The sequence below is a fragment of the Megalobrama amblycephala genome, linkage group LG9, assembly GCF_018812025.1.
Source record: "Megalobrama amblycephala isolate DHTTF-2021 linkage group LG9, ASM1881202v1, whole genome shotgun sequence".
In the NCBI taxonomy this organism is placed as follows: Eukaryota; Metazoa; Chordata; class Actinopteri; order Cypriniformes; family Xenocyprididae; genus Megalobrama; species Megalobrama amblycephala.
The window spans coordinates 23,388,671-23,412,813 of record NC_063052.1 but is presented as its reverse complement, the minus strand read 5'-3'; the positions used below and the strand labels follow the sequence as shown (position 1 = coordinate 23,412,813).

At 36.9% G+C, this 24,143-nt stretch overlaps 2 protein-coding genes across 2 annotated transcripts in view; one reads left to right on the top strand and one right to left on the bottom strand.

Annotated features, from left to right (window-relative positions):
- Window positions 1–177: 177 nt before the first annotated feature.
- rps18 (ribosomal protein S18) lies at window positions 178–7,611 on the bottom strand. The gene is made up of 6 exons (XM_048202198.1): window positions 7,478–7,611; window positions 6,887–6,985; window positions 6,719–6,805; window positions 5,119–5,220; window positions 571–662; window positions 178–282 (listed from the first exon to the last, which is right to left on the bottom strand). Exons 1-6 carry the CDS (start codon window positions 7,478–7,480, stop codon window positions 207–209), a joined length of 459 nt encoding a protein of 152 aa, XP_048058155.1. The 5' UTR covers window positions 7,481–7,611; the 3' UTR covers window positions 178–206.
- Window positions 7,611–24,143, top strand: part of vps52 (VPS52 subunit of GARP complex) — a 30,204-nt gene continuing 13,671 nt past the window's right edge. The window contains exons 1-12 of the mRNA XM_048202197.1: window positions 7,611–7,907; window positions 11,718–11,802; window positions 11,897–11,949; window positions 12,025–12,100; window positions 12,315–12,382; window positions 12,974–13,149; window positions 13,238–13,388; window positions 13,502–13,602; window positions 17,044–17,176; window positions 21,336–21,393; window positions 21,540–21,673; window positions 22,098–22,253. Coding sequence (XP_048058154.1) covers window positions 7,821–7,907; window positions 11,718–11,802; window positions 11,897–11,949; window positions 12,025–12,100; window positions 12,315–12,382; window positions 12,974–13,149; window positions 13,238–13,388; window positions 13,502–13,602; window positions 17,044–17,176; window positions 21,336–21,393; window positions 21,540–21,673; window positions 22,098–22,253 — 1,278 coding nt within the window. The 5' untranslated portion in view covers window positions 7,611–7,820. The remainder of the gene's footprint in view (window positions 7,908–11,717; window positions 11,803–11,896; window positions 11,950–12,024; window positions 12,101–12,314; window positions 12,383–12,973; window positions 13,150–13,237; window positions 13,389–13,501; window positions 13,603–17,043; window positions 17,177–21,335; window positions 21,394–21,539; window positions 21,674–22,097; window positions 22,254–24,143) is intronic.

Here is a 24,143-nt window from a genome sequence, read left to right as displayed (position 1 = left end):
TTCAAATGGAGAATTAACAGATCGTAGATGTACTACTATTCCATGGACATTCATAAATTGTACATTGTAAATACAAACATTGTAATTTTAATAACATATGACAATGTTAGAAAAAAAATAATGAAAATCAAGCATAGAATCACAAATTTAGCTGAAAATGGAGACCAAGACACAGAATGGCTGAATGGTTCAGTTTTATTTTGAGTTTACTTCTTCTTGGACACACCCACAGTACGACCGCGACGACCAGTAGTCTTGGTATGCTGACCACGTACACGCAGACTAAAGAAAAACAGCAAGTAAAAGAATCGCATTAAATGATATCATGACCATTATAGTTTATCATTAAAAGTCATTTCAAATGCACCCTGTACCAAATTTCATTACTGGACCTGATGGTATTAGTGTCCAACGTAATCAAGGCTATTTTAACAAGTGTTGCATTTATACAAGGCACTGTATCTCTGATCATGTAAATCATTTCCTCATTAATTCTTTATTTTCCTAAAGTCAATGACAGCAATTAGTTATTTCACTGTACTGCAGGAAAGCATTTGCAGTGAAACTCACCCCCAGAAGTGACGGAGGCCACGGTGAGCCCTGATCTTCTTCAGCCTCTCCAGATCTTCTCTTAGTTTGTTGTCCAGACCGTTAGCGAGGACCTTGGGAAAATCACAACATTAACCATCAATTTCCTTGTAGTTACAGAAGTAACTTTTACAGTGTCCTTCACATCTATTCCAGTCTCAAAGTTGATAATACCTAGAACATCAAAATTGACTGCTTGTGGTAGATCCTTTTCCTTTTTAGCACCTAAACTTTGGAACAGTCTTCCCAGCATTATTTGGGAAGCTGACACACTCTGTCAGTTTAAATCTAGTCTAAAAACACCTCTCTTTAACCTGGCATTAGGGGTCGACCGATTATCGGCGCCGATATTAAGCATTTTTATTGTTATCGGCATCGGCCATTTTCAAAACCGATTTGCCGATAAAACCAATTTTATTTTGAAATGCGCGATCTGGCACTGATCCAGCCACCTCAGTCAGAGCGCACCGCTCTGTGGCCTAGACTAAGCCCCGCCCATCGTCTGTCTGATTTGTTGGGAGTCAAGAACCTGGCCAATCAATACGGCTGGCGCGGCTGGAAAATGTTCCGCTCTCACACCGAAAGCACAGGAGCTGCTTCAGTGATCATCATCACGCATCAATAAGTTATCTCTCGAAGGTAAGAATGCAGTAAACGTTCCTGAAGTTGCAATAAATCACTACACTGAAGTTGCAAAACACCTAAATATAATCGATTTATGATGACAAGCCCCGTTCAGTTATTATACTGTGAATTCCCGGTCAATGTCCGTCATTGCAGTGATATGCTTTAACGGATCATCACGTCAGTGCTGAGATAGTGAAACTAAAACCTACTTCTCTCACCATTCGGCCAACTTAATGTTATATTGTGAATAGATTATCAACACAAATGAATTCACTCTCGTCTGCTGCGTTTTTTTTTTGTGTTCACATAGCTTCACTGAACAGCGTCCGTTCCGTTAGGGCTCTTAGTCAAAAAAATTGTGCATATTTGGAGAAATATTGCTTTAGTCTAACATGATTGCAAAATAATTTATCATACAGATTCAGAATTACCATTATGCAATTTTGAAGAGCTGAAAGGGCATCAAACGCGAGCTCTGACGCCCTGACGCGACGCGAGCTCCCTATTCCTGATTTAGTTATCTCCGCGGCCGCGCTCTCTCATTTGACTCAGAGAGATTACATTTATTTTCCATTATTTGTTCATTTGTTGCTGTTTAAATTTGCTTTAAGTTTTACTTTGCTTATAGAATGCTGCTGATGGATGCAAGTTTTACTTAGTTTACAGAATGCTGCTGATGGATGCTCCCAGCACTTTTTATGTTTGTTGTTATTATTAATATTAATGTTGTTATTATGAACAGTTCTCAGAATTAAAGATGTGTTAAAATAATTTAAAGAGAGTCTTTGTCAGAGGCCTTTTTATTCTTAATTTTGACATTAATTTTCATTTTTACACTAGACACATATCGGTTCAAAATATCGGTTATCGGTCTCCTTGATCTGTAATAATTGGTATCGGCCCTGAAAAATGCATATCGGTCGATCCCTACCTGGCATACACAACACATTATCTACTTCAAATCATATAAATCGTTAGCTGCATAAATTAGGTCAGCTGGAACTGGGAACACTGAAGAACGGTTTTAAAAATGCCCATTGGGGGCATCAAGGGCAAAACCAGGGGTATCTAAACTTTTTTTAAAAGGGGGCCAGATTCAATGTTGTGGATACATCTGGGGGGGCCGGTTCCTTATTTATTTATTTATAAATAAATAAAAAACATGTTTTGTTTCTTGAAAATATGACAGATTTGACAAAAGCTTGAGCTGACATTACAGTAGCTTGAGATAGGACACATCTGTAAAACAATCTTGTTTTTAAAGGGTGAAATTTAAATATTATTATTGAGCTAGAACTCCATTCTTATTTAAATTAAAAAGTACTCCAATTAGATCACCACAGGTAAAACCATACATAGCACCTCACTACATGGTAAAAAGTAAAAAATGTTGTTTCTATATCTAAAATGGCTTTGTGGTATTTAGTCTATAAACCAGGCATGAAAACGGGTCAGGGGTGAAAAAGGTGAGAAGGATATTACCCCTCTAGGGGGGTCCGGGGGCATGCTCTCCCGTAAGAAAAATTTAAATATTCCATATTTTAAAGCATCAATCTGATGCATTTTGAGATGCTTTTTTTTGCCAACCTGGGGAGAGCTGGAGAAACTTAACTTCAGCCATGAGTCAAAAATTATGGCCACCTTACTAAGTATTATGCAAGCCATTTCATGCCAGCCTGTCACTGGGTCTAACATTTACAGTATATTTGGGGGAAGAACCTAGCGCTATGATTGGTCGAACTCTTCTTCTTTTGCTGTTGCTTGATTTTAGGACTGCGCGTGCACAGAGGCGTCACCAGGTTTTGCGTAGAGTGACAAAACGTACCAGCGTACTTTGAAGTCAAAATGCGTATCCGCTACGCAAATTGCGTACAGGTTGGCAGGTCTACTTATTGATAGAACGGTGGACCACTTTACCTTCTGCCTTGTCAGTCCCCTCACCTCAAAATCTACCTCCTCAAAAATGGTAGCGTTAGCTAATAATTTTCCACCAGAGCTTTAGCTAGCTAAAGTTGCGTTCTCTCCTGCTGTGTTCAATGACTCAATTCATGAAGCTGTAGCTAACGTTAGCTAAGTCTATGTCAACAGAGCTCCTGGGTAACAGATATACCAGAAAATATTAAAATTACTGAAACCATCCAGGGCTCAACGCTAAGGATTTTTTCTGCTGGCCCAGTCGGGCCAGTGGTTCAAATTTTTACTTGCCCTGCTGAAATTTTCCAGGCCCCACAACAAAAAAAAATTAATAAAAGACAAGAAAATGGGCCTATAAAATAAGCATAGTTATTGTTCTCATTGTTTTTGATACATTTAACCTCAGTAAATAAAGTTATGACACCAAAAGCTACTATTAAATATTTTAAATATTGTTAGACAAATAAACAGTAAGTAGTAAAATAGTAACAAATAATCAAATTACGAGTAATAGCACAAATAAATACAACAGAACAAACATAAATTAAATAAATGGTGCTTTTCAAGTTTTTCATGTAGGTTTAAACAGAAGATTTTCAGGTACAGAAATTGTAATCTAATGTATAACTATAGAATAGATAACTTTATTAAAGTTAATCAAGAGCAGTTACAGATGCATAAAAATGTTTTTAATGTGCAAAATATAAAACGTTAAATACTGTTATTTGAAATTTAAAAAAAAAATGAAGACACTTTAACTGTGAAATTAAACCCGCCAGTAGGTGGCAGAGAATCACTGTTAATGAGAGATTCATTGATATTCAATCCAATTCATTCAAGCGGCTGATTCATTCAGGAAGTGTTGCTCAAAGACGCAAAACAATTCTTTGGAACTGTTTTCATTGGCGAAATACAGCAAAACAGACGATTTGGTGTCTAAAATGTAAGTCACTTGATATTAAGTTCTTGTTCATTAAACTGTATGCTGAATAAAATCAATATCACATTTGTAATCATGCTAATATTTGAAAAAAGGCGCTCTTTGTGTAATATTGATTAACTTTATTAAATTATAAATGAAATATATACAGGGGCATTTTTGCCCCTTATCTTGAATTTTGGGGGCATTTTAATAGACTAAATCACGCAGTGAAAGCGTACACTTTAATATGTGCACACACTAACGTTACTCTAACCTACTAGACTATGTCTAGTAGACTATGTTTTTGTAAAGTGAGGGACATACTCGATAATTTCAGATCGTTAAATCAACAATTACGATATTATAGACGATATATAACGCACACCCTACAGCACTGGCCCGATCGGGCGACCGGTGCGTCTACTGTCCCGAGCGTCGTTCACACTGGCCCCGGGCCATCGGGCAGTCCTTATTGTCGAGCCCTGCCGTCACTCACCAAATTCAGTCAGGTAAATCGCCGAGGCCAGGCGTTCTTTCAGCTTCTGATGGTGTTTCACATTGTTTCCCTGGCCTAAAATCTAGTACTGTCACCTTGTGTTGACATTGTGAAACTGTACGGTTTGTAAATTATGCATGGTGGGCCACATATAATATATTTTAATAGGCAAGCTGCAGGCCGTTTGAAATTCATTCCGTAGTTTGGACACCCCTGGGCTAAACAAATGCTCTAACTTTTGATTACTTCATGCTATCACCACAAAATTTGATCCAGATGCAGCTCACATGTAGGAGAGCTTCAAATTTTTTTTTTTTTATTATTTCCTTCCTGAATTATTGCATGTGAAATAAAATATGTAAAATCAAAATTACTTTTTTTTAAATCAGCAGTTTCTCAAGCATGAGAATGTCAAATTGTAAATGTAATTTATTTTCTAAACATTTAAGAAGTGTTTTATCAAATGATACCTACCTTTTGACTCTCCTTGCTATAGTTTTGCTATAGTCTCCTTGCAATACATTATAAAACCCAACCCCCAAAAACCACAAAAAAGGCGCTCCAATCATACCTGACTGTATTTTCCATCTTTAATGTCCTTTTGTCTGTTTAGGAACCAGTCAGGGATTTTGTACTGGCGAGGGTTCTGCATAATTGTCACCACCCTCTCAACCTGTGCCACAAACAGAACAAGTTGTTTTTGTTATAAGCATGTTATTTGCAGTCACACAGAAAAATGTAAAAAGCAAATGACTAAAGATCAGACCTGGGTAGCGTTTCCCAAAAGCATCGTAAGCCTAAGATGATCGTAGCTCCATTGGTTTCAATGGAGCTACGATCAACTTAAGCTTACGATGCTTTTGGGAAACGCAGCCCTGGTCACTGACACAAATTTCACAATTGGATTTGATTTCGATTCAGAAGCTTGCGATTTGATTACCTTCAATTCAGTACTAATTAATTTGGGGCCTATCAGGTACAGTACATGGCAAATTTCCTCAAGATTATTTATCGAGCTATCATGTTTAGTTTACAATCCACTGGTCACAATTGAAAGCTGACCTGTGAAATAACTTTTATCCATCGGGCAGGCAATAATGCAAAGTAACAATAAATAAGTAAATAAAAAGTAATGAAGCAGCAGCCAAATCAGTCAGCAGGACATCAGAGAGCTTGTTGCATGAAGCTAGTTGAACAAACTGAGTTTCAGAGTAGGTTTGGAGTTGACAAATCCATATAAATCCAACTTGGTTTAGATCAGGATCAACGGGCTCACAGCGCTCAGTATACACATTTAAAGAAAGAGGCCTTAAAGGGATAGTTCACCCAAAAATGAAAATTTTATGTTTATCTACTTACCCCCAGGGCATCCAAGATGTAGGTGACTTTGTTTCTTCAGTAGAACACAAATTATGATTTTTAACTCCAACCGTTGCGGTCTGTCAGTCGTATAATGCATGTCAGTGGGAACTTCATCTATAAGAGTAAAAAAAAAAACATCCATAGACAAATCCAAATTAAACCCTGCGGCTCGTGACACATTGATGTTCTAAGACACGAAACGATCGGTTTGTGCGAGAAATTGAACAGTATTTATATCATTTTTTACCTCTAAAACACCACCACGTCCAACTACCCTCCACATCCGGTTAGTGAGGTCTGAACGCGCTCTGACAACAGAAGTGATGTCTCGCACTCATTGAAGCAAAGCGCGCGAGATCACTTCCGTCATCAGAACGCGTTTCTTGACCTCACTAACTGGATGTAGAGGGCAGTTGAACATAGTGGTGTTTTAGAGGTAAAATGTGATATACTGTTCGGTTTCTCGCACAAACCAATTGTTTCGTGTCTTAGAACACTGTCGTCACGAGCCGCAGGGTTTAATTTGGATTTGTCTATGGATGTTTTTTTTACTCTTATAGACGAAGTTCCCACTGACATGCATTATACGGCTGACAGACCGCAACGGTTGGAGTTAAAAATCATCATTTGTGTTCTACTGAAGAAACAAAGTCACCTCCATCTTGGATGCCCTGGGGGTAAGCAGATAAACATAAAATTTTCATTTTTGGGTGAACCATCCCTTTAACGACCATGGATTTATGTTTTATAACTCTGCTAAAACAAGTTAAAGAAAGAATTAAACTTTTAACACTTATCTACAAACCCACCTCATCTTCAGTAAGTTCTCCAGCCCGCTTGCTCAGATCAATATCAGCTTTTCTCAGGACCACATGGGCATATCGTCTTCCAACGCCCTGTGGAGTAAATGTACAGAATTAACTTCAACAACTTCACTGGCATTGCAAACAGAATTGCTGTTAGTTTAAATCACCCACCTTGATGGCAGTGATGGCAAATGCGATCTTGCGTCTTCCGTCAATGTTCGTGTTGAGAACACGAAGGATGTGCTGGAACTTCTCTGGAATTACGAGCGACTGGGAGAAAACAGACCGTCACCGTGTGAGAAATACCGCGCTATACCCTCCCACCCAGAACAGTGTAAAAGTCTCATTTATCGACTTTTGAGTGGAGCAAGTAGACCGAACTATAGTTTAGAACTCTAATGTAACATCACACTGACGTACCGCTAGCTTACTGACTAGAAACATTTACAAGCTTCTCTGTTTTATGCTAAACACAAACCAAATAAACATAAAAAATATAAATGATAAACTTCTGCATGAACCTTCAAAATACTGTGATGAATCCATATCTTTTTGAAGACTTGAACCGGCGAGGACTGAACACGGACTTTCTATCACTCATTTAAGCGTTAGCTCTATATTGTAAGCCTAAAATATAAATGTATATACATTCTATATGCATAAAAAATACTAAATGTTAAATCAATACTAACATAAACACACAAATAAGGGCGATGTTCCCAGATTTCATGTCAAATAATGAGGAATTCATTTCATACTCACCATCTTGTCCGCTGGTTCCGCGCAAAGAGGAAGTGATCACGATCTCGCGATAATTTGTCCACTCGAAGTTCGAACCTTGACAGGAACCGATTCCGTCACAATATACAGGTCCGATTGGCAGATTGGGGCAGATGCTATGCAAAACAATATTTTAAACCGATGACGTTTAAACAGATAAAGCGCAGTTATTGCTGTTTCGTATGTTGTAGCATATATTTAAGAGCTTTACTCTTTTGTAAATAGCTTTCGTATTATATTACACTGTGGAATTTTTGGGGGGAATTAATGACGGGAGGGACTAAAATACTGAACGGACGTGTAGTTTTTAAGAACTACAGACGCCATGGCGGAGGCGCTGATCACTGGAGCTGTTCATATAAACACACCTGCTGATTCCGCGAGCGGTGCGATGGCGTATTTACAGCATAAGGTGATGACTTTAATTCATGCTTTAGCAGCATCAGCAATGTTTTTCACTGATCATGCTGCACCTGTTTACACCCGTAAACGCTAGCACTGTTACCAGCCTCAGAGCTGTATCTAATAACACAAGGCATGCCGTTGTTTTAAATGAACTATCATCGTTATTATAATTCCTTTGAATGTTGTTTTACTGATGGCGACTGTTATTGGCCACTACAGGTCTTTATTTCAGCCAACATCTGAAGATATATTTTTTATGTCATGTCTTACATTAAGATCACGTGACAGTGTAGTGACGCGTTAACCTACACACAATATAACGCTCTCGAATATCAGATGTTAACATTGTTGTGACAAGTCGGCATTGCACATAACAACAGGAAATAGTAAAATTCTTCTGGGCACTGCTCTTTTAAGTCATTTATCATTCGTTGATTATTGTCATTTTTCTGCCAATGACAATGACCGGCCAGCAGTGAAAAGACCAAATCAATTACTAGGAAAATTATGAAATTCTTGGATCTGTATATATAGTAGTTCTACATAGTTGAGGACAGAGGCTTCAGAAATCTGATAAATTACCTCAGAACAAAATATACAACATAAAGAAGGCGGTACTTTTCCAACATCGCGTTACCCGAATTTAATCTTGTGTCATGTCTCTCACACAGCCTGTTGCAAGCTGATCCCTGAACAGCAATCCGTTTTACAACTGATATTTGGACATTAACTTAAGCAACTCATTTTCAGTCAATTGTTATTTCTACCTCTTTCCAGTCACAGAACACTTTATTTTGAGAGTTGTTTAAGTGAGAGAAGATCCTGTAACAAATTCCTGCAGTTTGGAGGAATTTGTAATGTTTATTTATTTATTTTTTTAATGTTATTTTCAATTATAGTTATATTAAATTATATTAAAATCGGAATTGGCAAAAATTGGTATTGGCAGGTCACACTTATAAAACAAAATCAGAATTCAGAATCGGCCAAGAAAATTGCATATAAATTGTTCGATGGATAATTACTGAAATCACTTGTGGTACTGTCTCCAATGTATAAAATGGAAATGAAGCAGTCAGTCAAGTTAACATTATTTATTAAACTGGGGCTATATTCACAAAACATCTTAAGGCTAAAAGTAGCTCCTAACTTGCCGATTTAGGAGAAACTCTTAAAAATAAAGGGCGTGTCAGTCCTAATTTTAGGAGTCCTAAATTTTTGCTCTAAGAGTATTTCACAAAGCATTTTAGCGCTAAAAGTAGCTCCTAAATCTGTGAAACATTAGGAGTAGTCAAGAGGACTCCTAAGTCACTAAGACCAAATCACAAACAGTCCTAATCCACCCAAAGACACTGAACACCATTGAGGCAATAGCGATAGAGCCTTAGTTGCTGAACTTTTTCTTCATAAATGCAATACATTTTTATTTATAGATTTGAATCTGCGATGAGACGCAAAAAAAAAAAAAAAAAAAACTTGAACAAATAAATAAATATTGTCTGATTACCTGTGGCAATGGTTTTCATGAGTTCACACTTACAAATGATTGAATAAAGTAAAAAAAAAAAAATTATATATATATATATATAATATATATATATATATATATATAATAAGCATATTTGGTGTGCTGTCCAAGGGGATTGAGGGCTCCGAGCTTGGAATTTAGCCCAAACCCAAAGTTATCTCCATATCCCCAGCCGAGAGTGAAGAGTGGGGTGGAGGAGGGATGCAGAAAACTGTCAAAGTAACTATAGGCGAGTCGGCTTTCATCTGTGTATATATTCCTCCTCTCGAGCTGATTAGAAAAACTGTTTGAATGTGTTTCTCCCAGACTTTGTTTATAAAACATAATTTGTCGCTTGAATTCTACAATCTCTTGAGATGCAGACATCCAAGAGGTGGACAATTAAGTGTATATACTAGTTTAATTAGTGACACTAACCTATTTTAAAAGCTTTATGGCAACAATATGGCAACATTTTATTTTGACTATGGCAACATTTTTATTAAAGGTCCCGTTCTTCGTGATCCCATGTTTCAAACTTTAGTTAGTGTGTAATGTTGTTGTTAGAGTATAAATAAAATCTGTAAAATTTTAAAGCTCAAAGTTCAATGCCAAGCGAGATATTTTATTTAACAGAAGTCGCCTACATCGAACGGCCAGTTTGGACTACATCCCTCTACTTCCTTCTTTAATGACGTCACTAAAACAGTTTTTTGACTAACCTCCGCCCACAGGAATACACAAGAGTTGCGTATGTAGAGTGTGTTTGTCGCCATGTCGTCGAAACGCTGTTATTTTCATCCCGCAGTCCAATCACCGGGTCTGATTCTGGCTCAAATTGATAGGGTAAAATTAAAGACATGTTTACAATAACACTGAGCGCGTGCATCTCCACGTTATGGTAAGAGGCGTGACCTTTCCGGGCAAGATGCGCTAAACTGCTGTCGAATCACAACCTTTAAAAAACCTTTAAAAACCTTTATTTGAATAGGGCAACATTTGTATTTTAAAACCTTTATTTTAATATGGAAACATGACACCTCATTCTACAATATTTCTATGATTAAATCGCTGACTCCTCCCCCATCAGCCAATCACTGTGTGTATACTCCATAGCAATGAGGTCAACCCCACCCTTACTCTTAGCTTAAAACTTCTGTCTATTCCTTAGTAAAAGTTTGTCTCAGCAGCTTTGTGAATAGGTTTTAAGAGAAAACTCTTAGCTAAGAACTTTTACTGCTATTTAGGAGAACTCTTAGTGGTAAGATAAAATGTTTTGTGAATACGGCCCCTGATTTCTACTCTGTTGGCCAGTAAAGCAATATTAGAATTTGTTTACTTTTTGATCACACACTTGTTTTGAAATGCAGGAAGATGAACTTGAAAAGACTGTTGAGGGCATAATAAGTCCAATTGCTTATGCTTTTTAGTCGATACAGCGAGGTATCCAAACCTGTCCTGGAGGACCCCCAGCCCTGCACATTTTGTATGTCTCCCTATTTCTGACACACCCATTTCAGGTCTTGCTGTCTTTACTAATGAGCTCATGAGTTGAATCAGGTATGATAGATGAGGGAGACATACAAAATGTGCAGGGCTGGGGGTCCTCCAGAACAGGTTTGGGAACCACTGGTCTGAGGCACTACCTGGTGTGACGGTGCATTCCCACTACAGCAGTGGTTACCAACCACGATCCTGGAGGCCCCCCAACACTGCATATTTTGTATCTCTCCTTTGTCTGACACACCCATTTCAGGTCTTGGAGTCTCTACTAATGACTTGATGATCTGAATCAGGTGTGTTTGATTAAGGAGACATGGAGAACATGCAGTGTTGGGGCCCTCCAGGAATGTGGTTGGGAACCCCTGTACTACAGTATCAACTCTACTTAGTGTCACTGGCAACCCCGTCAAGTGTCTTTAATCTTTATTTCAACACAAGGACAATATAATAATCAGAGATGCATGCTTGCTTTTGGAAAGCCTAAAATCCCCCATGTAAAGATATTCTGTCAATTTTATAAACTTTTGTCAACCCAGCCAGTGCAATCACAATGAAAGCATCCACCTGCAATATCATGTATATAACAACTGCAAAGCGTGCCCCGTGCCCTGTATGGCCCCCCCCATGTGAAATTCACTGCAGTGCAGCGGCAGCATGGTTGGCCACTTAGTGATCAACTTGTTTGGGTTTTGATCTTCTAGTATTGCTCTCCTCCTCTCAGGTTAACGCTTTCTGAATCTGCCTTAATGCTTGAATCAGCAAGATGGACTTTTTAGTGGTGACTCTCTCTTTGTAATGTGTTGGCAGAAGTCAGACTTTGATGTGGTTCCTCCACTGAATCTGGGTGATCTGGACATCACCACGGATGAGTTCATTCTGGATGAGGTTGACAGTGAGTTCAGTGTTTTTGTTTTTCATCACTTAAGTAGGGGAAATGCAGGTAATTTATTTCATCAATATGTTCCTTGTTATTTGTCCTTTTTTAGTTCACATTCAAGCTAATCTGGAGGATGATCTGGTGAAAGAGGCACTCAAGACGGTGAGATGAATGTTCAGCTGCTGATGTGTGTGTGATCATCATTACATGTTAAATGTTTTGTTTTTTTTGGAACAGGGTGTGGATTTGCGGCAGTACTCCAAGCAGGTGGAGACAGAGCTGCAGCGAATTGAACAAGCATCAATCAAAGACTGTATCCATTTTGCTGTTTTTAATGGCTTAATAGCAGAATCACACAAAAACTCTCAATCATTTTTCATATATATATTATGCACATTTCTCTTAATGTTTTTATTGATACTCTCGTATCAATGAACATGGAGCATGGTTTATGGTTCAATAATTGAGACTTATTTAAAATTGTCATGGATATTAATAAAGAACCCTTAACAGTAGCACTGTTGTAGATATCAAAGAGAGTCAGAATATTGCCTCTTTACACAACCAGATTACAGCCTGTGACTCAATACTAGAGGTGAGTGTATTTAGTGGACATTAGTACTTTGGTTTGCAAACTATGACCTGCAATTCCATATTGTGAAAAGATATTTTACCAGTCAGGAACCTAAACATCACCGATTTACTTCATTGCAGAAAATCAAACATGGAGGAAACTCTCATTCAAGTTTAAAATGTTATAATAATACTAATACTATTAATACTAATAATACTATTTTATAATAATTCTAAATTATAATTAAGAAAAAAGCTGCATGGTTTACAGAGTAACTTTTGGAATGTATTTATTATTTATCACTTGTATTTATATTGAAATGTAGCATTGTGAGGCCAAAAAATTTTGCACACTTAAACACATGTATATCTTAAGAAATATCACAGCATGTGTTTTTTTCTTTTTTTTCTTATAGTACTTTTTTGTGATAATCTAGCAAAATCATGACTTGCTAATACTATTTGATGACAGGTAATAGTTCATAATTCAGGCAAAAGGACACTTGCATTCAAATAATCAGTTTACTGGTCAAAAATTTTGGTGGTTGATGTGTTGTGTTGAATTTGACATGAACAGAACTGCTCAAGCGCATCTGCTTTCTTTTCTGTCTAGCGTATGGAGGGCATGTTGAGCAGTTTTCAGAGCGACCTGTCATCCATCAGCAGTGAGATTCAGACACTGCAGCAGCAGTCAGTCAGTATGAACATGAGGCTGAAGAACCGTCAGGCCGTCCGCAGTCAGCTCAGCCAGCTGGTTGATGAACTGGTCGTTCCCAGCACCATGATTACGTAAGGACACTTATTGAGCGTGTTATTACAGGGAGATTTTGCTTTACTATCTTAAATCATAGATTGAAGAACTGTATGTGTGTTGCAGTGTGATTCTGGACAGTCCTGTAACAGAGCAGGATTTTTTGGAGCAACTTCACGAGCTCAATAACAAGATCAACTTTGCTAAAGAGCTCAGCTTCAGAGAGACCCTCGCCTGCTCTGATATACAGGACATCGTAGATCGTCTCAAAATTAAAGTGAGAGCAAATCAAAGATTGACTTGTATAACCCATTCTTGATACAACAGATGCATGCAAAATTAATTCAGTTTTCTGTTGCAGAATGTTACTCTTTTAATTCTGTTTCACAGGCTGTCTCAAAAATCCGTGAGTTCATCCTACAGAAGATCTACTCATTCAGAAAGCCAATGACCAACTACCAGATCCCTCAGAACACACTACTAAAGTACAGGTACAAAATGCACTAAGCCCGTCGTGATAATTAAATGACCTGATCGCGGTTATTTGATTATTGCGCTCTTTTTATATGGCACAAAGGGGAGTCATACATAGACCAAAAGAAATAGACAAGAACAAATTAAGTTTCCATGCAATTTAATCAAAGTCATCTGAAGCCATTCCATAGCTTAATGTCAGGGACAGAAAAATATTTTAAATTAAAGTTCACGAAAGATTTTGTAAAATGACTCTGCAACAAAGATTTTTTTCAAGAATTACTTTTGCTGCAGAATTATATACTCACTTAGTTTAATATTTTCTTTGTCATAGCTTATGATTATATATTTTTATTAATTTGTTGTTTTCTCTATAATGAATTAGTGTGTATTTAGTGTATAGTGTGTTTAACAAATAGGCTAAAAGAGTGACCGTTAGTTCATACTGTATATGTATATGTAAATGTATCATTCACTGTATACAAATGATACATTTTATGGCCTTTTCTGTGATTGGCCAGTTTGTTGTGATTGTTTCAGCTGTTTACTGAATTGAATTAATTACTTTAATATTTAAAGGTGTTAACTGTAATCTTGCACTGCAAAATGATAACTAACAAAGTATTCAATTCATAAAAAAAGCATGACAAAAGCCTTAAATAGGCAATTAATAGTCATAACCATAACAAGCACAAGGGTTATTCTCAGAAATTGTGTGTTCCAGTGGATTACTGATAATAGGATTAACAACATAGATTTAGCTCTGTTTACAAACCCGATTCCAAAAAAGTTGGGACACTGTACAAATTGTGAATAAAAACAGAATGCAATGATGTGGAAGTTTCAAATTTCAATATTTTATTCAGAATACAACATAGATGACATATCAAATGTTTAAACTGAGAAAATATATCATTTTAAGGGAAAAATAAGTTGATTTTAAATTTCATGGCATCAACACATCTCAAAAAAGTTGGGACAAGGCCATGTTTACCACTGTGTGGCATCCCCTCTTCTTATAACTGTCTGCAAACGTCTGGGGACTGAGGAGACAAGTTGCTCAAGTTTAGGAATAGAAATGTTGTCCCATTCTTGTCTAATACAGGCTTCTAGTTGCTCAACTGTCTTAGGTCTTCTTGGTCGCATCTTCCTCTTTATGATGCGCCAAATGTTTTCTATGGGTGAAAGATCTGGACTGCAGGCTGGCCATTTCAGTACCCGGATCCTTCTATGCAGCCATGATGCTGTAATGATACAGTATGTGGTCTGGCATTGTCATGTTGGAAAATGCAAGGTCTTCCCTGAAAGAGACGACGTCTGGATGGGAGCATATGTTGTTCTAGAACTTGGATATACCTTTCAGCATTGATGGTGCCTTTCCAGATGTGTAAGCTGCCCATGCCACACGAACTCATGCAACCCCATACCATCAGAGATGCAGGCTTCTGAACTGAGCGCTGATAACAACTTGGGTTGTCCTTGTCCTCTTTAGTCCGGATGACATGGCTTCCCAGTTTTCCAAAAAGAACTTAAAATTTTGATTTGTCTGAACACAGAACAGTTTTCCACTTTGCCACAGTCCATTTTAAATGAGCCTTGGCCCAGAGAAAACGCCTGCGCTTCTGGATCATGTTTAGATATGGCTTCTTTTTTGACCTATATAGTTTTAACCGGCAACGGCGAATGGCACGGTGGATTGTGTTCACCGACAGTGTTTTCTTGAAGTATTCCTGAGCCCATGTTGTGATTTCCATTACAGTAGCATTCCTGTATGTGATGCAGTGCCATCTTAGGGCCCGAAGATCACGGGTATCCAGTATGGTTTTCCGGCCTTGACGCTTACGCACAGAGATTGTTCCAGATTTTCTGAATCTTTGGATGATATTATGCACTGTAGATGATGATAACTTCAAACTCTTTGCAATTTTTCTCTGAGAAACTCTTTTCTGATATATTATGTTGCCAATTGACCTAATAAGTTGCAAATTGTTCCTCCAGCTGTTCCTTATATGTACATTTAACTTTTCCGGCCTCTTATTGCTACCTGTCCCAACTTTTTTGGAATGTGTAGCTCTCATGAAATCCAAAATGAGCCAATATTTGGCATGCCATTTCAAAATGTCTCACTTTCAACATTTGATATATTATCTATATTCTATTGCGAATAAAATATAAGTTTATGAGATTTGTAAATTATTGCATTCCTTTTTTATTCACAATTTGTACAGTGTCCCAACTTTTTTGGAATCGGGTTTGTAGTATAATGCAATATATATATTTTAAAATAAAAGGCTGCCATTGCATTATCAGCCAATTTGCACGTTCTCATTCATCATATTACATTTTAATTAATCTACAATACCACAGCGAAAACACAACTTTATATTTAGTTGGCCTCACAGGATAATTGTCTCAAGTAGATGAGGGAGACACATACCCGGTCACACCTGGTATTTTAATCCTTCTCTTTTGTCCACTTTCGACCACTTCTGTCCTGGTTTCTTCGAGGGGAGGGTCTATGTAGGGTAAATGTATGGGTATTTCCTGTCTTTAGATCTAATGGACAAAATAAGCTGACGCAATTTACATATGAACGTGCACAGACAACAGAAATACATACAGAGAGCAGCAGCTTTCTTTTCTGCTCTGATAGCCCCAAGATGTTAAAAATCAGGAATGGTGAGAGAACATTGGGCTTGGTACGTTTTTCGTCTTTAAACCAAACTTGGGTCTTTCATCAACAGAGTTTAAGCCCATCTGGCTAGCATGCTTCCCATAATGTTTATATGCTTATGCTTTAGGTCAGTAGGCAGAGACTAAGCGTTTTTTTTTTTTTTGTTGTTGTTGTTGTTGTTGTTTGTTTGTTTTTTGTGTGTGTGTGTGTATGTAAGAACATATTCGACCAGATGAATTACACTATGAAAGCAATCCGGTCAGATGCATTTTCAACTGCCTCTGGAAGTGGTCGAAAGTAGACAAACTCAAAACGTTTTAGACCCTGTTTACACCTTTATTTAGCATCATCCACTTGTCATTGACCAAAACAAAATCTTAAATTCTGTCATTAATTACTCACCCATGTCATTCCAAACCTATAAGACTTTTGTTCCTTTTCAGTTCGTAAATGTAGATCTTTTTGATGAAACCTGAGAGCTTTCTGAGTGGTTTAGTCCAATTTTTTTGAAGAGACTCGATCGCTAAGTATGATAAACAGATTTAATTTAGGCGCTTACTCGCATATAAATATTGATCAGCGAACATAAACAGAAGCTGAACCGAACTTGAATGATGTGCGAGGACAAATCACTTGCGGAAGCTCAAATGTGCTACATAACACACAAGAATGACCCTCTTTGGTTACACTGCACGTTTGAGCTTCTGCAGTCACGTAGGCTGTCTATGGAGGGACCAAAAGCTCTCAGATTACTAAGTATGAATATGTTTCTGGTCATCTACAGATTTTTCTATCAGTTCCTGCTAGCCAATGAGAGAACAGTTGCAAAGGAGATCCGGGACGAGTATGTGGACACCATGAGCAAAATCTACTTCAGTTACTTCAAGTCATACAGCGGCAGACTGCTCAAAGTCCAGGTGATAGGCATGGAAGTGCACTACAGTTCACAGTCTAAAAGAGCAAGAGCTTTCTAAAATCGCAAGCTTTGATCTGATTGGCCGATTTTACATAATTTTTGGGAGTTGGCACATATAGGTTTATAGCTCATGAGACAAAGTCAGGTGTCCCGGCAAGTTTCATTACAATGAGAATCACTTTTTTGAGAGATTTTAGAAGTTTTGATTGAGACACGAGACACAATATTTCCTCCACATACACGCATGTATAATCTACTTTTTTCTTATAGTTATGTCTGATTTAACATTTACTCACCACTAAAGCTTGTGTAAAAAAAGCAAACTGTGGCTGCTCACTTAATGTATTGCTTAAACCATCGCTTCTTGTCTAACTGGGTGGTTTTTGGAGAGGGTACTGTAGTGATTTTGGATTAGCCTCACATGAGGGTACCACAAATGTAGTATTTTTTGGTCTTAAATATTAATATTAATATTTGTGATGATTCAGATGATTCCTTCCAATATTTCCAATATTCTCACCTTGACAATAAAGAACAATCATGAAAGATTGTTAACTGAATTAATATTTTATAAATTAAGTTTATCATCTGACCAATCTGAAGGATTTAGTGAGATTCGGGCGAGCTTGTAGAGCCTCTGATTATCAACACAAGAATGACACAGTTTGCAATAAAATGAATTTATTAACAAAAAGATATACAAGAGTAAAATATCACACTCACTAAATACTACGAAGGAAAATGACTAAACTACTAAGGAAAAATGACTAAACTACTAAGAAAATTGAATCAATAATCAAACAGAAACTACAAACTACAACACAAATGGATGTTAACAAAACTGAATGCCAAGTAGATGAGCAACAGATTGGACGAAGCAATGAATGGGTAATTAGCAGTCTATGAGGGAGTCAATTGTTGTCTTTCTGGATGCTGGTATTGAAAATAAGTAAATAAGCATTTACTCTGAATACAGATAACGTGTCTAATGTATCTATCTGTGTACGCTGACCCTAGATAAACAGTCTCTACACAAATAGCAATCTCATTTAGCAACAACCTAATGCCAAGGCTTTTGGAAAAGGTTTGGTTAGCTTATATTTACGTTTCACTTGGTCGGGTGATCAGTCCGGGAATGGGAAACGTTGTCCACTGGTATCCTTCCGTGTGCAGTGGGAGACTGGATTGCTTTCCAACAGCTGCAGAGCTGCACTGAGTGCTGGAGGTCTTTGTGTAATCCAGAGAACTGTAGATGGTGGTCAGTCAGTAGGATCTTCTGTAGGTTGGAGGTACTTGGGTTATGCAGGTCAGGAGTCAAAGTCCTCTGCAGAAGCAATTTGGCTGCTTGATCCGTGTGGTGAAAGGTTTACTCGCAAGAGTCTCACCTTGGTTGTGCTGTTGTTCTTCCCTCGTCAGGTCAGAAACTCAGAACCAGGGTCTGTTCACTTAGGAAACTTTTATTCCTTCTCGTTGGGGAGGGGATTATTAATCCCCACCTTTCCTGATGTGGTGATGTAATTGGGTCACAGCATTCCAGGTGTCCGTCCCTTAACACGCCCACCTTTCATCCTGTGAAACTTGTTGTATTGTTCCAAAATACACAGTTAAATAAGACAATGTCTTTAGGACCTTGGAAATGCTTTATTTCTTTTTCAAACCTTTCTCAAAGTCCTTGTGGCAGTTTTCTGAACTTGTAGATGTGAATTGGTTGAGGTATCACACTTCTGTCTCAGTGGGTGTAGTTGCATTGGCTTTTATTCCAGGTGTGGTTTCTACTGTGTGTGCACAGTTTCCTGGATGAGTACAAGGACACATAGGACATGTTCCTTACAGTATTCCTGTCCATTTTTGGTGATTTCAAGCCAATATGTTTAGAAAATGTCTTCCTTTCTGAGCATTTCTTTGTTCTTGCTGTGCTCTAGCCAGAACCGGTTTGGCAGCCCTAGGAGTCCATGGTCATTTGCACCTTGAACTCAGGCATGGAAGCCTGAGGTGAACAAAGGCAACTCGTGATGAGATTAGCCTATCATCAATGGGCCGTTGATGTCATCTTTCCTGTCTTCCACATTTGGCAGTCCTGATTACGGTAGTCGTTTACTTGACGTTGAGGGTCTGATCACATTCTTTTGATTAATCAAACTGGGACAAAAGAATGTCTGTTGTGAAGCTCTGGTGCAATCATACCTGTTGTTCACTACAGTACTCACTGCAGAGCCATGGGTAGAGTATAACCTCCAGCTCCCCCTCTCTTGACCTACTGTGAGCATGATGGATGGAGCTGCATCCTCCAATCGCACCCTAACCCTACCCATAACCCTTTCTCTCCACCCATTAAACAGGTTAAGCTCCACCCTTGAGCTCCAGAGAGATGGAGCTGGAGGTCATTTGGCTTTGCAGCAAGCATCACTTGGGTTTTTGGCCAAAATAAGCTTTATCTGCTCAGAAGTTTGACTACATGAGAGTGTGACATCACTAATCCACTCTAACGTTTAGTTTTGGTCCTGGATGCTCATTGGTTAATCAGGGTTCTAGTTAAGTGAAAATACATGATATAAACAGCTTTATTTATTTTAAAGCCTTTATTCACATTCAGATTTTTATATTAATATAAATTAAAAGTTTAATATTAGTTTCTAAAATATAATTTCTTATGCGTAATGCATTATGGATATAATATAATTAATATATAGTTTATCATAAATATAATACATAATTACATAATTAGCTTGGCAATTTTGTCTATAAAATTCTTTCACTGCTAAACTGCTTTAATTTGGAGCAAGAGATTCAGACTTCATTGCTTTATATATAACTGTCACTTGCTCACTGCTGATTGGTCCAGTTTTGGTTTGCAATATCTTACCCAGTATAGAATCTTCTCTGGAGCAGGTTATTTGTGTAGCGTAAGTCATCATGTCAAAGAACAGCACTAAAACCAATCCAGCACTTTAGCCTGAAAATACAGTTTTCTCAGTCTAAACTCAAATTTACCACTGAACCTGGCTTCATGGAACAGGTCACAAAAGATCACTACAGAGCACCCATACCTAAGCCATTTTTATAGTTATAATAAATTTAGTTTAGTTATAATAAATTTAGTTATAATAAATTTGCTGTTAAAAATATAATATAAATATAGTGTTGGCGCGATACTGGAATTTCCAACTTCGATACAATACCTTGAAAAATATCGATATTCGATACCATTTCCAATACCATGGGGAAAACTGCTATATATACACCACCTTACAGATAATTTATTATCTCTTTTTTTTTTTCTTTTTTTTTTTTTTGATAAATTGGGTTGATTTTTAGTAATAGCTTACACACAGCACAGGGAGACTTTATTTGAACTGTTGAGCTACATTTACAAAAAATAAAGTCATGTGGGTCTAACAGTATATTCAGGTAAGAAATACTACAGAAATGAAAAGTAATTAAATGTAAAACAACAACAAAATTGTAAAAATTAAATACAGATTAATGCTTAAAGTTATAAAAGTTTTCTCTTTGTCTTTTGTTCTTTAATTAACATGACAGACAGGCTGCTGTCACTTTAAGAGCTTATGCATGGATCCAATATATTGTTACACAACATGCATTTTCTCTCAACTATTTATGTTCCAGAAATTACTGTATTTACCTGAATACTCTGAAAGACGGGCATTTTTGACACAATTTTCTATGTATTTTACCATTTAAGTGCAATAAGCGAAGATAGAGAATTTGGTACTTGCAAGCTGTTTGAGAGGCGGCTTATTTAGATCAGTGATGCGGGCACTTTTGATGTGAGCGCGAAACCTGCGGGAATGACTAAAATTATGTGCAATACAAGCAATATTCAACCGGATTGAATGAGACAAGTGAATGAGTTGGGTGTGTCAATTCGCCATTGGAGAGGAAAGAGAGTGAGAATGCGCAGCTGATATCGGTATATAGTTACAGCAGAAATGTTGTATTGGATAGGGGTTTCAAATATTTCAGTATCGATACATATCAAAATATTGATATTTTTGACAACACTAATAAATATAATGTATAAAAGCAAAGACACACTCAAGACTGTGCTATATTGTGTTTCGCATGATCCTAATCCTTATTGCTAAAATGTATTTCTCAATTTGTCTTGTTGTTGTTCTTTCTCTCTCTTCTTTTGCCAGTACGAAGACGTTGCAGACAAGGATGATCTGATGGGAGTAGAGGACACAGCCAAAAAAGATATCCTTTAAAGTGATGTCTAATCATAATCACATAGAATTAGCATGCCAAATGACTCCAAGATGGATTGGAAATTCAAGTCAATAAATATTCTTGCTTTAGAGTTTGTTAGAGAATGGCATTTGATTTCTTTAACTACTTTGCAGGTTTTTTCTCCAAGCCTTCTCTCAAGAGTAGGAACACTATTTTTACTCTTGGCCAGAGGGGGGAAGTACTGAGCCCTGCAGAGCTGGAGGGGCCCATACTGATCCCACACGCCGCCCAGAGAGGAGACTCCAGAGTGAGACACAAGTGCTTTAGACCACATTGTAGTTAATGCTGCCAATACTTGATTTCAACAAACCTAACCCTAAGAATTGAACTTTAGCAAGCTTTGTATGTGCTATGGACATGAATAATACTTCAGATTGATGCACTATTACTTTTCTTGGCTATCTGGCATAAGATACAACAACAACAACTAAAAAAATGATTTTTTTTTTCCTAGCCTAAAATAACTGAATTTGTTGTGGCTTTTCTAAGAAATTGTGGCAATATCTGCAGCATTTGTATTGTTTTGCAGTGAAAACCCTCCAATAATCATGATGCACTTTTACAAAAATTTACAAAATTGTAAAAATGTTTGTGCATAATTACTGTTTTTGTTACATGTATTATTATAGCAGTATACTTTCTTACTTCTCTTCTCTCTCTGTCTCTGTCAGTACCCGTATGAAACTCTCTTCCGCAGTCAGCACTATGCTTTGTTGGATAATGGCTGTCGAGAGTTCCTCTTCTTGTCTGACTTCTTCATGGTGGCGGGAAATTCTGCGTTGGATTTATTCAACAGCATTATGGGAAAAACGCTCAGCATGTTCCTGGTACAGTCAAACTCTCAGTATCTTTGAAGGAAAAACATTTTATATATAATATATATATAATATAATATAATATAATATAATATAATATAATATAATATAATATATATGTGTGTGTGTGTATATATATATATATATATATATATATATATATATATATATATATATATATATACAGTACAGTCCAAAAGTTTGGAACCACTAAGATTTTTAATGTTTTTAAAAGAAGTTTCGTCTGCTCACCAAGGCTACATTTATTTAATTAAAAATACAGTAAAAAACAGTAATATTGTGAAATATTATTACAATTTAAAATAACTGTTTTCTATTTGAATATATTTCACAAAGTAATTTATTCCTGTGATGGCAAAGCTGAATTTTCAGCATCATTACTCCAGTCTTCAGTGTCACATGATCCTTCAGAAATCATTCTAATATGCTGATCTGCTGCTCAAGAAACATTTAATGTGTACAAATGTACAATATTTTTCAGGATTATTTGATGAATAGAAAGTTCAAAAGAACAGTGTTTATCTGAAATCTAATCTTTTGTAACATTATAAATGTCTTTACTGCCACTTTTGATTGATTTAATGCATCCTTGCTGAATAAAAGTATTCATTTCTTTAATTTCTTTTCAAAAAAATAAAAATAAAAATTCTTACTGACCCCAAACTTTTGAACGGTAGTGTATAATGCTACAGAAGCTTTGTATTTCAGATAAATGCTGTTCTTTTGAACTTTCTATTCATCAAGGAATCCTGAAAAAAAAAGTACACAACTGTTTTCAACATTGAAAATAATCATCAATGTTTATTGAGCAGCAAATCAGCATATTAGAATGATTTCTGAAGGATCATGTGACACTGAAGACTGGAGTAACGATGCTGAAAATTCAGCTTTGCATCACAGGAATAAATTACTTTGTCAAATATATTTAAATAGTACACAGTTATTTTAAATTGTAATAATATTTCACAATATTACTGTTTTTTACTGTATTTTTAATTAAATAAATGTAGCCTTGGTGAGCAGACGAAACTTCTTTTAAAAACATTAAAAATCTTAGTGGTTCCAAACTTTTGGACTGTACTGTAATATATATATATATATATATATATATATATATATATATATCTATATATATATATCAGAGGTCGCGTTAACCGAAAATTTTCCGTCATTGACAGAATTTTTTTATCAATGACGGAAAAATCTGAAGGCCGTCCGTCACGGTGACAGATTACACTCAGGGTGATCGACTGTAAATTGTAACTGTAATTCACACCCCTGTCCAGTTGGTGACGAGTGTGCTCCAATGTAGCAGCAGAGCACTGGATCCAGAACAAAAAAAAACTGGCACGAATCTTTTGCTATGCGTTTGATACTGATAACGCACAGGCGGGTACCCAGAAGCTACAACTCTCTGTCACGCCACATTAAAGAGCTCCAAAACGGTATTTATTGCTTGAATTTCTTAATGAAATGGACAGAATTTGAAATCTGAGACTTTTGTTCCATATCAAAAGCAACACAAAGCGTTAAGCCTATTGCGATTTATTGGATGGGAGGCGCACAATGCACTGTTTAATCATCAACTGAAAACAGCATAGCCTACCAAGAGATAGACTATGGTTTACGAATCGATATTGGTCTCATGAATGCGCAAAACAGCAAGGAGACATTTTAATTGTTTATTAATAAAGTAATGTTTTCTGAATCAGTGTCGGCTGCAAAGATGAAGTTGATATTGACTCTCATCATCTATGGATGCGCTAGAGAGAGAATGCACTTCATTCGGTTTAGTCTACATAATCAGAGTAGTCTATTTCTTTTCGTTTTGAATTAATTAGTTTTCGTTAAAGTAGGTATTTAAAGCTTTCTGTAGATATA

Coding starts and splice junctions, on each gene's coding strand:
- rps18 (XM_048202198.1), bottom strand. Junction 6,806..6,886: donor TTGCCATCACTGCCATCAAG/GTGGGTGATTTA, acceptor TTTACTCCACAG/GGCGTTGGAAGACGATATGC. Junction 663..5,118: donor AAGATGGAAAATACAGTCAG/GTATGATTGGAG, acceptor GATTTTCCCAAG/GTCCTCGCTAACGGTCTGGA.